Below are 13,590 nucleotides of genomic sequence, written 5' to 3' on the forward strand. Positions count from 1 at the left end.
GTCCCTAGAAATAGGCAGGTGAGCTGTGAGGTCCTGAGCCAGCTAAATTCAGATGAGTATCTTTCATGAGACCCGATGTCCCCACAGTGCTGTCTGGAGAGCACTGATTACAACCTCTTGGAAAAATCCTAAATTAGGAGTGGGAGAGAGAAATGACTGAAGGGCGAGAACCGAGAACCAGTCTTCCTAATGGCTCAGGATCACAGGCGGGGCTGGTGTCCTGTTTCCAAATGGGGAGTGGGAAGGTGAGTGGTGAAGGGGTTCAGCGCCCTCCCTCTGTGGGCGTGGTGAGGGAGACCCCCCCATCCGCCATACCCCGGGAGAGGCCAAGAAGGGCCAGGGAGGAAGAAGATGGCTGAGGCCTCTCGCTGAGTCGCAGACCCTGAAACTCCAGCACTGAGAATATGCTCCTGGGAAAGGACGTGGTCATGTGCAAACTGCAGACTCCAAGCACCGATAATGGAGGGAGGGCCAAGGATTCCTCGCTGTGGGGAAGAAATGAGAATGCCTCACCTAGAAGTCTGAGTGGCAAAAGACTACATTCAAGACGAGATTGCTTCATGTGAGAACACAAAGCCCCGTCCCTCCCTAAGGCCTGCAGTGTGGGCGATGGAAAATCCAGCAGGCCCACCTCAAGACCTGCCAGGGTTCGGGGGCCTTGTTGCCGCTGGGAGAGCTGACCACTGCTGGGCTGAGAGGGGAGTGTTGGCTTAGATCCAGGTGTCAACCCCAGACTCACATGCAGGCCTGGGAGAGAACAGACCCATCTCCAGACAAGAAACACGCCCAGAAAGCAATCATGGGGCCTGTGGTGGCTGCTTTTTACTGAGGTCCTTCAGCTTTGGGACTTTTGAAGCAGACACTTTTCAGTGTTTAAGGAATAATCACTAACAGACATGAAAGGGGTTGAATTGCTACTAATTGCCTTAATAATTTATTAAACATCCTCTGAAACTAGACACTTTACATAAATCTAAGTCGATATTTTTGTATTAATAGGGGAAAAAAAGCCACCCTGAACCTTGTCTTGGTGCATTGGAACCACCATGTCTTCAAATTAGAGTTGTTTTCCCCGACGTGGCTGGCCAGTGTCGCCGTGGACTGCGCTGGGGCCCCTGTAAGTGTGAGGCCCTTTTAGGTAGCTTGGGTTCCGAATGTCACAGGAATTGACATGTTAGACCTGAAGTAAAGGAGTTTGCATTGTATTTGCCAAGTCCACGTCTGACATGGTTTGGCTCTCTGTGTCCCTGCCCAAATCTCATGTTGAATTGTAATCCCCAGTGTTGGAGGAGGGGCCTGGTGGGAGGTGACTGGATCATGGGGGTGGATTCCCCCCTTGCTGTTCTCGTGATAGTGAGTGAGTTCTCACGAGACCTGGTGGTCTGAAAGTGTGTAGCACCTCCCCCTTCGCACTCTCTCTCTCTCTCCCCCAGCCTGCTCTGGCCGTGTGAAGACTGTGCCTGCTTCCCCTTCACCTTCTTCTATGGAGTTGTAAGTTTCCTGAGGCCTCCTCAGAAGCAGAAGCCTGCACAGCTGGCAGAACCATGAGCTGATAAAACCTCTTTTCTTCATAAATTACCCAATCTCAGGTAGTTCTTTATAGCGATGCTAGAATGGACTAATACAATGTCTTTGAATGATTGGGCCCATTAATCAAAAGATAAATAAGGTCCATGTTTATTCTTCAATATAATACACATACATGATTGTTATACATCCTTATAAAGCAAAGAAAAACAGCCAAATGAAATTATGTTCAGAAATTTAAAATATACATAATAGACAGAATCACCACGTTATGAATCCTTTTTTTAAATTTCTTATCAACACCAATAAACCTAGTCAGAAAGACTCAATGACATGCATCAGCTGAGACGACAGCAAAACACACATTAGGTAACATATGAACGCCCACACAGCAGATGCTTTCTGCTCTTCTGAATGGGCAGCAGTGGTTGAGTTATAAGCCTTCATGGAAGGTGAAACTGCCCATAGAAAGACCACTTATACAAAGCATGGCCCACTAAAATGGCGCAAAAAGAAATATAGAACGCTTCTAATTGAGAAACTGCAGACTCCAAGCTATGTAAGAAAGTCATCTTACTCTAGGAACCCAACATCTAATAAACCCAGCACCCACTTCCCTTTAGGACAGATGGAAAGTTGCCTCCCGGTAAGAAAATTTCTTAATCTCAAAAAGACTTTCAGGGAGCACGGTGACGGATAAGAAGACAAACTTGGATTCTAACTTAAGAAAAAGGAAAGAAGTAAAAAAATGTAAAAGAGAGTGCAGAAGCAAAGGCGAAGCTTTGCAGGCATTGAGAAGTGGGCCGTGGTGATGCCGCAGTGCGCAGGGATGACAGGAAGGCCAGGGGACAGGAGGGAACCGAGTCTGAGGACCACAGCCCTCCAGGGGCCTGATGCTGCCTCTCACTTGTGCTTTTACAAGTGGATTTTCAACCAGGGTTCTGTCATTTGGCCCCCAGCACACACTAACCCAGCACACGCATGCACACTGGCACCCCGTGCTGGGTGGCTGGGGGAGGGGCAGAGGAAGCAGAAGGGACAAAAAAGGAATGAAATAACGAGCAAATTGTGTTCCTAGTATCAAATCCATATTTTGATTCTTAAAAGAGAAAAAAATTGCTGAGCTAATTTCCACAAAATGGATAAAAATTAAGTATTCACACATCTTTCCAAACATACATCAAAGCAAGCCACAACAATGGCCACATGCCTACTTACATTTTTGAGGAAAGAAAGCAAATTAACATCGAGTTAGACAAAATAACTGAAAATAAACTTATGGCACTCAACAGACATAAGTATTACCAGCTTCAACCTAGAAACTGTTTCCCCAAGTTAGTTCAGGTGAGTCTCTTCCAAAGTTTCTAATGTAACAAATGGTGACATGTGCCCTCCTCGCCGTGATTTTTAAATAGCAACAGATTCTGGGTAAGTGTTGGTGTCTTCCAAATTACCAATGTGGCATGCCTTCTCCTTAATAATTTGCGAGGTTTATTTCTCTCCAGGCAGTGGGAAGTGCCACATCGGTGCTTAATTTCCTCCATTTGCTAAAGAAAGTGGGAACTGCCTAGTGAGTGAGCAAAGCCATAGCATCCATTAAGAGGGTGGAGGAGAAATACAGCCTCCCAAATCCTAATGACCTGCTGGAAAAATTGATCTCCATAGCCCTGGTCTAGTCAGACTCAGCTTTTCTACGTCCGTGCTCGCATCTGGCTTGATTCCTCGGCTTTGCAAAGCCCCCTTTTCCCATTAGAGCAGCAGTCTACCTAGTTACCAGCTCTCGCTGGAGCAGCCACACAAGGACATGGAGCAGGGGCGGGATGAACACTAGACTGATAATCTCCCATTTCAAGTAACTCTAGACTGTAATCATCAACTCTGCAATGCAAACTACCCTCAGCACTCATTTAAAAGGCACCCTGCTGGCATGGAGATGCCGTCCCATTCCAAATGTGGAAATTTAACTACAGAATCAAACAAGATCCATTTTCAAAGTAGAGTCTCCTTTCTAAACCTCAAAACAAAACAAAAATCACACCCACTCACTGCAGGGTCATCTGTGGATTAACTTGGCAAAGAAATCATGCCTGTATTTGGCCTGAGCTGTCTCTTCCGTGTGTGGCAGGGTCTGGGGACAGTTTATCTGCCAACGTGAGTCAGAAGGGAAGGTGGATGCAAATTGCATGTCGTGCAAAAGATCTCATGCTCGATTTGGTAGAGAATGCACACCACAGGACAGAAAACGCCCTGCCACGAGGGGCTTCAAATCAGACCCTCGTGTCCTGTTTAGCACTTGAGTGAATGCCAGCTCTCTGTGGTCTAACTAAGTATTAATGCATGCACTGGCTTGTATTTTTCCAGACTCAATGAATAGCATCAGCTAAAGATAGCATAGTAATATAACACTCACAGGGTTTTGTGTGTGTGTGTGTGTGTGTGTGTGTGTGTGTGTGTGTTAAGGAAACTAAATTAAACATTTGAAGCATAGTCACATAACAGGAACATAAGAAACCAAACTTGGATGAATGCAAGGCCAAAGGAGAAAAAGAAATGCATCATAATATAAGAGCAAAGGCTAGAAAGGAGTCAGTTTTATAACTAGCACGACCACAAAATTTGCATGTGGCCTTCACCAAATCACACATTTCCTGCTATCTCTACTTCCTCCTTACCTTAAAGATGAGAGTAAGGATGTTGCATACATTCATGGCATGTGGTAAGGAAGGATTCCTTAGGTGGATCTGAGACATAATGGGGGAAGGCTGATGCAAAGTGAAATGGCCATCCCTGAAGAGGCTACCAAGTAATTCTTATACCTTTCATTGCTATTGTGACAACAGGAGCTTAGAAGGACAGATGGATAAAAACAAAGGCATTGGCTGGGCGCGGTGGCTCACGCCTGTAATCCCAGCACTTTGGGAGGCCGAGGCGGGCTGATCACAAGGTCAAGAGATTGAGACCATCCTGGCTAACATGGTGAAACCCCATGTCTACGAAAAACACAAAAATCAGCCACGCGTGCTGGCACGCGCCTGTAATCCCAGCTACTCAGGAGGCTGCAGGAGAATCGCTTGAACTGGGGAGGCGGAGGTTGCAGTGAACTGAGATGGCGCCACTGCACTCCAGCCTCGCGACAGAGCAAGACTCCGTCAAAACAAAAACAAACAAACAAACAAAACACAAAGAATAAAGGCATTAACACAGCTGATTCAACGCAACAGTGATTTGGAAATGGAAAATGTGAGGAAAGTTCATGAAGCTGGGTGGTGAGCTTGGAGTTGAGCGGGTAATGGGAATTTTGTGGGGCTTTTCCTTGCCTCTCCCTCACGTGGAAACGACACAGTCGTTTTGCTCTTTAAAGCCCAGTGCCTTTCTGGGCCCCATAACTGTCTACAGCAGGGCCATTTCCCATCTAACATATCTGCTGTGAAATGGCACATGGGCTAGGCATAGGAACCTTCCAAGTGGAACATTCCAACGTTCTCACGTCCAGCAGGTGAACTCGCAGAGTTGCCGTCACCTCTGGTGTCCGACTGTGATTTCTTCACCACCACTGAGTCCCGTGAGACAGCAGGGCGAGAGACTGGACTTGGTCTTTGTCAATGTTTGTTTGTGTTTACCCAGAAGCTTGCAGGTTACTTCCCAAGTCACTTGAACATTGAAAGCTCAGTGCTGTCTTGCTCCAGGAGGTGCAGATCCGTCTCTTTTCGTTGACAACTGGGGCTTGAGGAAACCTCTTGTGACTGTTGACATTATTCCAAAGGTCAGAATTTCAACCAACCATAAACAGATACTTTTTGCATCACCTCTCAAAACCAATGTGTTTTGTGGGGATGAACTGTCAGTCAGAAGGGTGCAGGGAGTATAGATGTGAAAAACAGAATCAGCTACTTGGAAGAAAACGCGCTTTGAGGACAATTAAGAATAAATGAAAGACACAGTGGCTGATGCCTCTTGTTGGGAAATTCAAAGACGGCTTCTGTTCCAGCAAGCAAATTATTTATCCATTGTAGTCACGTGACCGTAGACCAAATCAAAATGGCAGAGTCTGAGAAACTAAGTCTTCAAGGGTGCATGGGAGCTAGAATTCTTTCTGGCCATCTAATTGCCCCTTCAAAAGGCATAGTCTAATGGCTAGAAGTAGCTTCCTCCCTCCAAATGCATCCTCCGGTTTTGAAATCTCTGGTACATCTCAAGTGTCATGGCTGTAGTCATCTGAGAAATAGCAGACACAATGCGCCCCCTACCCCAGTGACTAAGAGCAAAAAAAATTTTCTAGAAGTAAAAAATCTCAAGGTGGCAGGGAACATCTTCCCAACGTCACTACCACCGGGTGCAGGGATGTGTCTGCGCCCTGAGAGCAGACCGCAGCGCTGGGCGTCCTCTGAACGCAGCAGAGGCACTCCAGTTCAAGTTCAAATTCAGGGTCGAGGGTTCCCCCTGCTAAGACTGCCAATCATCATAGGGGTCAAGGCATCAGAACTGCTGATTTTTCAAAAAATTTTCTCGTAGCAGCAGCAACCGCAGCAGTTTTCCTGCAAAGCAAACAAAATATGAATCTTGTTAATTCAGCAGGGCTTTTAAAATTATAATTAGTTGGTTGTGCCCCTTAGGAAAACCACAGATGATTTTTTTTAATAACGTATGTGTGTATGTGAGCGGGGAAAAAAAAGAAACCTCTTGATGGATGCCACCACTTACCAGAGTTGGGCTTTTTAATGTTTAGTTTGTGCAAGATATTTTTTTTTCTTTCCAACTTGTATTTTAGGTTCAAGGGGTACATGCGCAGGTTTGTTACATGGGTAAATTTGTGCAAGATATTTTAGGACTATTTGCAATATTGAAGGACAAGGCCTCTTTGTTTCGTCTGAAGTACATCCACTCCATCCATCTGGTCAGCTTGATCCCAGCATCAAAGTGAGAATGTGGCCTCAGGTGTGGGGACATTTCCATGGGCTTTATGACCACGTCTGACCTGGGGCCCGCACACGGCTACCTGCCATCATTCCTGTGGATCTGAGGAGTACCCTAAATTTATATCCCATAAGTTGGCAAAAGTTACGACAGAGGTAACCAGAAACAAAATGCCACCAGGCTGATTTTGGGAATGTTTCCTCTGACAAATTGCAGGAGATGTATATGCCTCGGTTGACATTGTGAATTATGCCTTATTTATCGGCCTGGAACTTTTTCTTTTTCCACAGGAATAATCTTCAACCACCAGATTTTTAAAATCAATATTATCTCAAATTTGGTTTCCGTCATAATACATCCTGCCATAAACCCATCTCATCCTGACGGGGAATATTATTGTGAAGAATAATCTTTTTTTTTTTTCTAACTTCTCAAATGAGGCTGCTCCCAGAGTTAAAATCTTACATTAAGTTTTATTTATTTATTTGTTTATTTAAAGTAGGAAGGTAGGCGGGACATGGGGGCTCTTATTCCTGTAATCTCAGTCCCTCGGGAGACAGAGGCAGGAGGATCACTTGAGCTCAGGAGTTCAAGGCCAGCCTGGGCAACATAGTGAGACCCCACCTCTACAAAAAACTTAAAAATTAGCCAGGCGTGGTGGTGCATGCCTTTTCTCACAGCTACTTGGGAGGCTGAGGTAGGAGGATCGCTTGAGTCCAGGAGTTTGAGGCTGCAGTGAGCTATGCTGACGACACTGCACCCCAGCCTAGAAGCATCCAGATTGTGTGTATCTGAAATGATTCTTCCTTGGCCTGTGGTGTGACTCAGGTGAATTTCTGAGGCCAAGGGGGCTGAAGAGTGCCGGAAAGGAAGGCAGCCGGCTCCATGACCGTCAGCAGGCTTCCTCAAGCAGTTCCAGCAGAGGCTGTGCCCAGCTGCCCCAGCGAGGCCAGCCCAAATGTGCTGTCTTCGTCCTCTGCACGGCCATCACTTCATAGGCTGCTGTTGTCTTCCATCACACCGGGTTCGAAGCACCCATGTCTGTGTGGAAGGACTCTACCCCCTCCCATCACCATTTCCTCCTCATTCTTCCCCCGCCAGACCCTGGCAGCAGGCCCGCCTTGGAATGCAACCCTGTCACCCAGTGAATTCATTCCCATCAGGCCTCCAAAGTGGCTCCAGTCCTTATGGTGGGAAGGTGGTTTGTGGCAAACCCTCGGGGTTTGTGGTCGCTGGGGACAAAACTGCTTCTGGGGGAGAGGGTGAAGGCGGGGCGGGGAGAAGGAGCGGACACAGCCTGGTTGCCTGTGGATCCAGGCACTCACAGAGCAGGGCTGGGGCACCTCGCGGAGGGCCATAACCTAGGCCTGGGGGCACGAGGGTCCTTTCTTGCTCCAGGTTGTCCTCACAAGAAACAAAACTCTCTCCTACCTTATCGAGACTTTCATGTCCTTGCTGTTTTTGACAAAGAAGAATGGTCTTTGTAAATAGAATGCACAAGCCTTCCTGTTCACTTTTTGTGGATTTCTAAATAAGTGACAGGGGCATATGTAAGCTTCCTTTCCTCCAAAGGCCAAGTGTTTTCCTAGTACTGATGTGTGGCCTTTACTATGAGGTACTGATTCATTTCTACCCCATCTTATTCTACAAAAATTCAAGGCAGCTTACAAGAATATGTACAATCAAAAAGGTTTGATATTTTTGCCTGGGTAGAAACCTCAGGCCCGGAAACAGACCTATCAGAAGAAAGGATGAAGACCAGGCCGGGCCACATGGCTCACCCTGTAATCCCAGCACTCTGGGAGGCGGAGGCGGGCGGATCACCTAAGGTCAGGAGTTTGAGACCGGCCTGGCTAACATGGTGAAACTCCGTCTCTACTAAAAATACAAAACTTAGCCAGGCGTGGTGGCAGGTGCCTGTAATCCCAGCTACTCAGGATGCTGAGGCAGGAGAATCGCTGGAACCTGGGAGGTGGGGGTTGCAGTGAGCCAAGATAGCACCATCGCACTCCAGCCTGGGTGACAGAGCAAGACTCCATCTCAAAAAACAAACAAACAACAACAAAAAAAAAACACAGTGAGCAGCAAGAACTCACTCACAAGTCATCAGCCCTGTGCAGTTCCATGCACAGAGCTGAGAAAATGGCTGTGGACTCCCCGCCCAAGGTTAGGGAGCTGACTCGCTGCAGGGTCCAGGCCCCCGGCAAGGACATGAATGTTGGGTTTTCTTAGAGTCCTTCGTAAGTACATGTGCCTGTTAGTCTTCGCCTTTAGGGCTACATTGGGCTAGATTATTGATATCAAAGAAGGTATTCATGTGTAAACCCATCTCTCAATGATTCCAAAAACACCTGAGCTAGGTGGAGGTCCACATGTGTCTGGGTGTGTGTAGGAGGTGATATTCTTTGGGCTCGTAGAGCAGGCCAAGATCAGGAAGCAGCTCAGGGGATTCAAAAACGTGGGCGTCAGCTTCAGAAACACCCAAGGGAACCACACTCCACCCTTTACAAGCTGCATGGCCGTGGGGGTGTTATTTAGTCTCTGAGTCTCTGAGATGCAATTTCCCCATCTGTACAAAAGAGGGTGTCACTTCCTCTGATCTCACACATTGTCTAAGGACTACCCCCAGACGGTTACCAGCACCCCCTGAGCTGGTTATTGATCCCTCCTACGCACCAGGCCCTGGTTTCGGGGCTTTGCTTGGATGCTCTCATGGGAGCCACTCAACAAGCTTAGGAAGTGAGACTCTCCCCAACCCGCAAGTCAGGCACTGAGCTTCCTCCAGCAAGAAAGAGCAGAGCCAGGGTGCAAACACAGCATTCGGATTTCAGGGCCCTCCACGCCAGCCAAAACGCGGCTCTTCTTCCCGCATAGTCTGTGAGCAAATGTTCCATTTCTTTCTTATTCCTGTCTCTTAAGGCGCTTCACAGACACCTCTTGAGGGGACCCAAGACTAACCTTTCAAATGGGTGCCTCCTGTAGACGATTTGGTCACAAGTCCTGGGCATCAGAGCCACGATTCTTCTTCTTCTTCTAGGGAAAGCAGAAGGCATGTGGGAAGGATTAGGACTGTTTCCATCAGGCCCTGACTACGAGCACACGTGAAAAGACAATCACTTGCTACTGAGTAGAAGGTGCTCTTCAAGAGAGATTCTTGAAGCCTACATTCCCGACAACCCCCGACAGACACCCTGGCCGACCTCGGAGTCCATCTCAGAGTCCAGTCTCCCCTGAGGCCCCTGTCACACGACCCTTCCTTCTCACACAGAGTCAGGGCCAAACAGCTCAGCACCTCATCACACTCAGGTGTGTTTTGCCAAAACTCACGCTGATATAGCACAAGAGTGCCCTGTCACTTGCGATACTGGGGCTACGATGACTGCAAAGATGAGTCAGACACAGAAACAGTTTCTTCCAAAAGTTTTCAAATTGAGTAGACAACGATAATGTGAATTCCACAAAGTGATTCAAGAACACAGAGAAAGAGTCCAGTTTAAGGACTGAGAAAAGCCGGGGCATTTAATACAGGCCTTAGACAAGTACTGACTTGTGGGCTGCTCTGGAGGCAGCAGTGGAGACAAGGCTCAAAATAAGAGCTGGGGGCGTCCTGGAGCAGGCCCTGACTGCAATTGGGTTGGGTCTGGTGTGGACCATAGGAAACATGTAAAGATTTTTTCAATCAAGGTCTGAGCTGTAATTAAGGAACTAATGATTTGATAGATTAGGGAAGAGGGTGAGTAGAGGTTGGATATCAGTTCACAGGTTGTTTTATTAGTTCACTGAAAGGGCATGAGCCAAGGTCACAACACTTAGAATGGGAAGGAAAGCTCAGAGGTTTCTTAGCTCTGGGGGAAAGAAACCATGTCAAATTCGTGTCGGGTTCCGTCCTCTGGCCCCAGAACCCTGGCTAATTCTGCAGCAGGTGCTGAGTTCTAGTAGATTCCTAGTTTGGGAGTGCTTTGCCCCACCCCAGCTGAGAGCTGCTTCTGATGGAAACAGGTTACACACAGATGGTTGGGGACGTAAGAAAGGCTGGGAGTCATCGCATGTCACCTTGAGCATAATACAGAGGGCAGAGAACTCTCGGATGTTAACTTCTAAGAAAAAAAAGTCCTTCTTAAATTTAGTGAGAGTCAATATGCTACTCAAGTGGTTACAAAATAGCAAGTGCTTTTAAGCTCGAAGCAAAAGAGGCAAATAAAAATACACGAAAGACTTAACAATAGAATTTAGGTTGAAATGGTAAACAGTTTTGGATCAGAATTAAATTTTCAACTTAAAGGTAAATTCTGATTTTGTAAAACCAAGATTATTCTAAAAATAAGCCTTCTGGGAAACTTTAGTCTCAATATTTCCTTGAAAAGTAAGATATACTAAGTTTGAATATTGACTTTGAGTGACACTAAAACTGTATGGTACAAGAAAGGTTCTGGAAGCGTCGCTCAGGTCCCCGGTACCCAGCAGCCCATCAGCGGCAGGAGAGCAGAGCAGTGAGGCTCTGTCCGGACTCCAGAGCTCAGCCCTGTCCTGAGTGTTCTCAGCTACAGACACTAATGTGCCTGTTTCATGGGTTGCTATGAGGAGTGAGGGAGGTATTTTTTGTAAAGCAGTTAGAAGGGTGCCTCCACAATGCCGTATAATTATAACTGTAATAACTAGATTTATAAAATGGCATTTGTTTTTCATTAAAAAAAGAAAAAAACCATCATCACTCTTGAACTATCTATTCACCTCAGGAACCAGCAGATGGATGGATACAAAAGGTGATTTTACTTGTTGTTACATGGTTTAAAAAATATTCTTAAACTTTTTAAACTGTACAATGTCATTAATTACCTGCTGTGGTTTCTATACTATCCTACCATGTCAAAGTATTTGGACACCAATAAGCTTGGATAAAAATACATTGGTGGAAAATTGGCTCAAAATAGGTTGGTAACCCTAATAAGCAGTTTATGTAGTCTGGATGAGGTACCCACTAGGTAATAAGTCTATTTTTACTTGACATCAGTACCAATTATCAAGGAAAGGTATATTCAGACACAAATAAAACTTAGTGCCGATGCTGAATTTAGAAGTAAAGTTAATTTCAATAAAAACTGGATGTGGAAAAAGTGAGTACCGAAGGCATAGTCATTCCAAGGTTTGTTGGTCAGTGAAAAAGTTCCATTCCAAAAACCTCAGGAAATGGAGAGGATGAGGAGCAAAGGTGGAAGAAACAAAAGCGTATCAAACCCATGCTATACTAGGGCAGGGCACCAGCCACCCTAACTGATAGGCACGTCAGACAGGTCCCTGGTGGGCCCAAAGGTTTGCATGGCGTCTTGCCTATATGTGCATCTTGCCAGTTGAACATCCTAGATGTTCAGTAAAGTTCCTTGGGCATTGCACATCTGTTTCTGTGTTAATTATATAATCCACAATCATTTGGATGGAGACAACATGAAGGAGGCCAAGAAGCCAGTCAGGAGGCTGCAGTCATTCAGGGAGGCATGTCCCAGGCCACGGTAACCATGGGAATGGAGAGAAATACACAGGTTCCAGAGGTAATTAGGGGATATCATGTACAGAACATGGAGGTAAATTAAACATGAGATGGGGGATTGCGGGAGAGGAAGGAAACAAAGAAGATGCGCGGGGGCTGGCTGAGACCGCTCCAGGACATCCTTCCCTAGGAGGATCACTGATGGTGAGGCGAGGTGCAGGGAGATGAGATTAGTTTAGGGGTGGGAAGATCCAGGTGGAAACATCTAGTACACAGATGGACATACAGTTCTGCAGCTTAGGAAAGATACCTTTGCCAAAGAGGCAGATGAGGAAGTTGGAATATGAACATCTGGTAATTAAGGCGATGAGAGTAGATGAAGATTTCATTGTAAGAAGTTATTACAGAGAGTGGGCTAGGTTATTCACCATACTCAGTCTGTAGTCTAAGAGTCTCCTACACAAAGACTTGTATAGATATCTGGACCAAGCTGAGTATTAGATAATTCTAATAGATTCGAGTTATCTAATAATTAGATTCGGTGCCCAGAGCAGACCAAACCAGGTGAGCACGGTATTTAGAATTCTGAATTCTGTTTTAAGGAGGCATATTTCTCCTGAATGAATATTACTATATATTCTCCAGAACTTTATATGTTTATAGGTTATATGTCTGTATGTATGTGCACATAAGACAATGAATTAATTCATTTTATAATGGATACAACAATTTAATAATAAACAGTTGTGCTGAAAATACTCAATTAAACAACAAATACATTATTTTTAAAATGTAAACTGCCCAAAAAAGCATTTTAAGGCCAGGTGCAGTGGCTCACACCTGTAATCCCAGCACTATGAGAGGCCGAGGTGGGTGGATCACGAGGTCGGGGCTTGAGACCAGCCTGACCAACATGGTGAAACTCTGTCTCTACTAAAATTACAAAATTAGCCAGGCATGGTAGTGTACACCTGTAATCCCAGCTACTTGGGAGGCTGCGGCAGGAGAATCACTTGAACCCGGGAAGTGGAGGTGGCAGTGAGCTGAGATCACACCATTGCACTCCAGTTTGGGCAACAAGAATGAAACTCTGCCTCAAAAAAAAATAAAAAAATAAAAATAAATAAATAAATATTTTTAAAAATGCATTTTAAGTAATTTAATACACACACAAGATTAGTAGTCCGTGAGAAAAGGAATGAGAAAGAACCTTATTTAAGGTTAAGGTGATTCTAGCATCTGATCTTCAAAAGACAGGCAGACAGGAGGAAAAGAGGAAGAGTAAGAAGCCGTGGTCACCTGGGCATTGAGTCTGGAGTGGAGCTTGTGGTCTGACAACCAGGGGTGCTTGAGCGCTTCGCTTGCACTTATTCGCCAACTAGAGGGAAATTCAGACGGTGATTAGTAGAAACACACCAAAGAAGGCCTGCATCTGCTGTTCAATTTCAGCTCCAGCCTCTGCCTTTGGGAGACCAGATGGCCGAATGTCAAACTCATGGTCAGTTCTGCCTTCTCTTGAATTGTGTGCTATCAGTGATGGCATAGGTGACTATCAAATCCAATCAGGAAAACATTAGTAAAGACAAACAAGGCAAATAATGAAAATCCTTGTTAATAACTGAACACTTACTTTCAAATATAAGTAACCATTTCTGTAGTATAAC

At 45.7% G+C, this 13,590-nt stretch overlaps 2 protein-coding genes across 4 annotated transcripts in view; both read right to left on the reverse strand.

The window, feature by feature from the left end:
• The window catches only part of GMDS (GDP-mannose 4,6-dehydratase), a 1,107,103-nt gene that overhangs the window by 1,044,815 nt on the left and 48,698 nt on the right, over window positions 1-13,590 (reverse strand). The window lies entirely within an intron of this gene.
• MYLK4 (myosin light chain kinase family member 4) overlaps window positions 1,654-13,590 on the reverse strand; it is a 106,973-nt gene continuing 95,036 nt past the window's right edge. For all 3 annotated transcript variants that reach the window (XM_050787205.1, XM_050787204.1, XM_050787206.1), the window contains 3 exons: window positions 13,226-13,304; window positions 9,400-9,474; window positions 1,654-6,062 (listed from right to left, as the gene is read on the reverse strand). In XM_050787205.1, the coding sequence (XP_050643162.1) occupies window positions 9,433-9,474; window positions 13,226-13,304 (121 nt within the window). In that variant the 3' untranslated portion in view covers window positions 1,654-6,062; window positions 9,400-9,432. The remainder of the gene's footprint in view (window positions 6,063-9,399; window positions 9,475-13,225; window positions 13,305-13,590) is intronic.

Source organism: Macaca thibetana, chromosome 4, assembly GCF_024542745.1.
Source record: "Macaca thibetana thibetana isolate TM-01 chromosome 4, ASM2454274v1, whole genome shotgun sequence".
NCBI classification, from domain to species: domain Eukaryota; kingdom Metazoa; phylum Chordata; class Mammalia; order Primates; family Cercopithecidae; genus Macaca; species Macaca thibetana.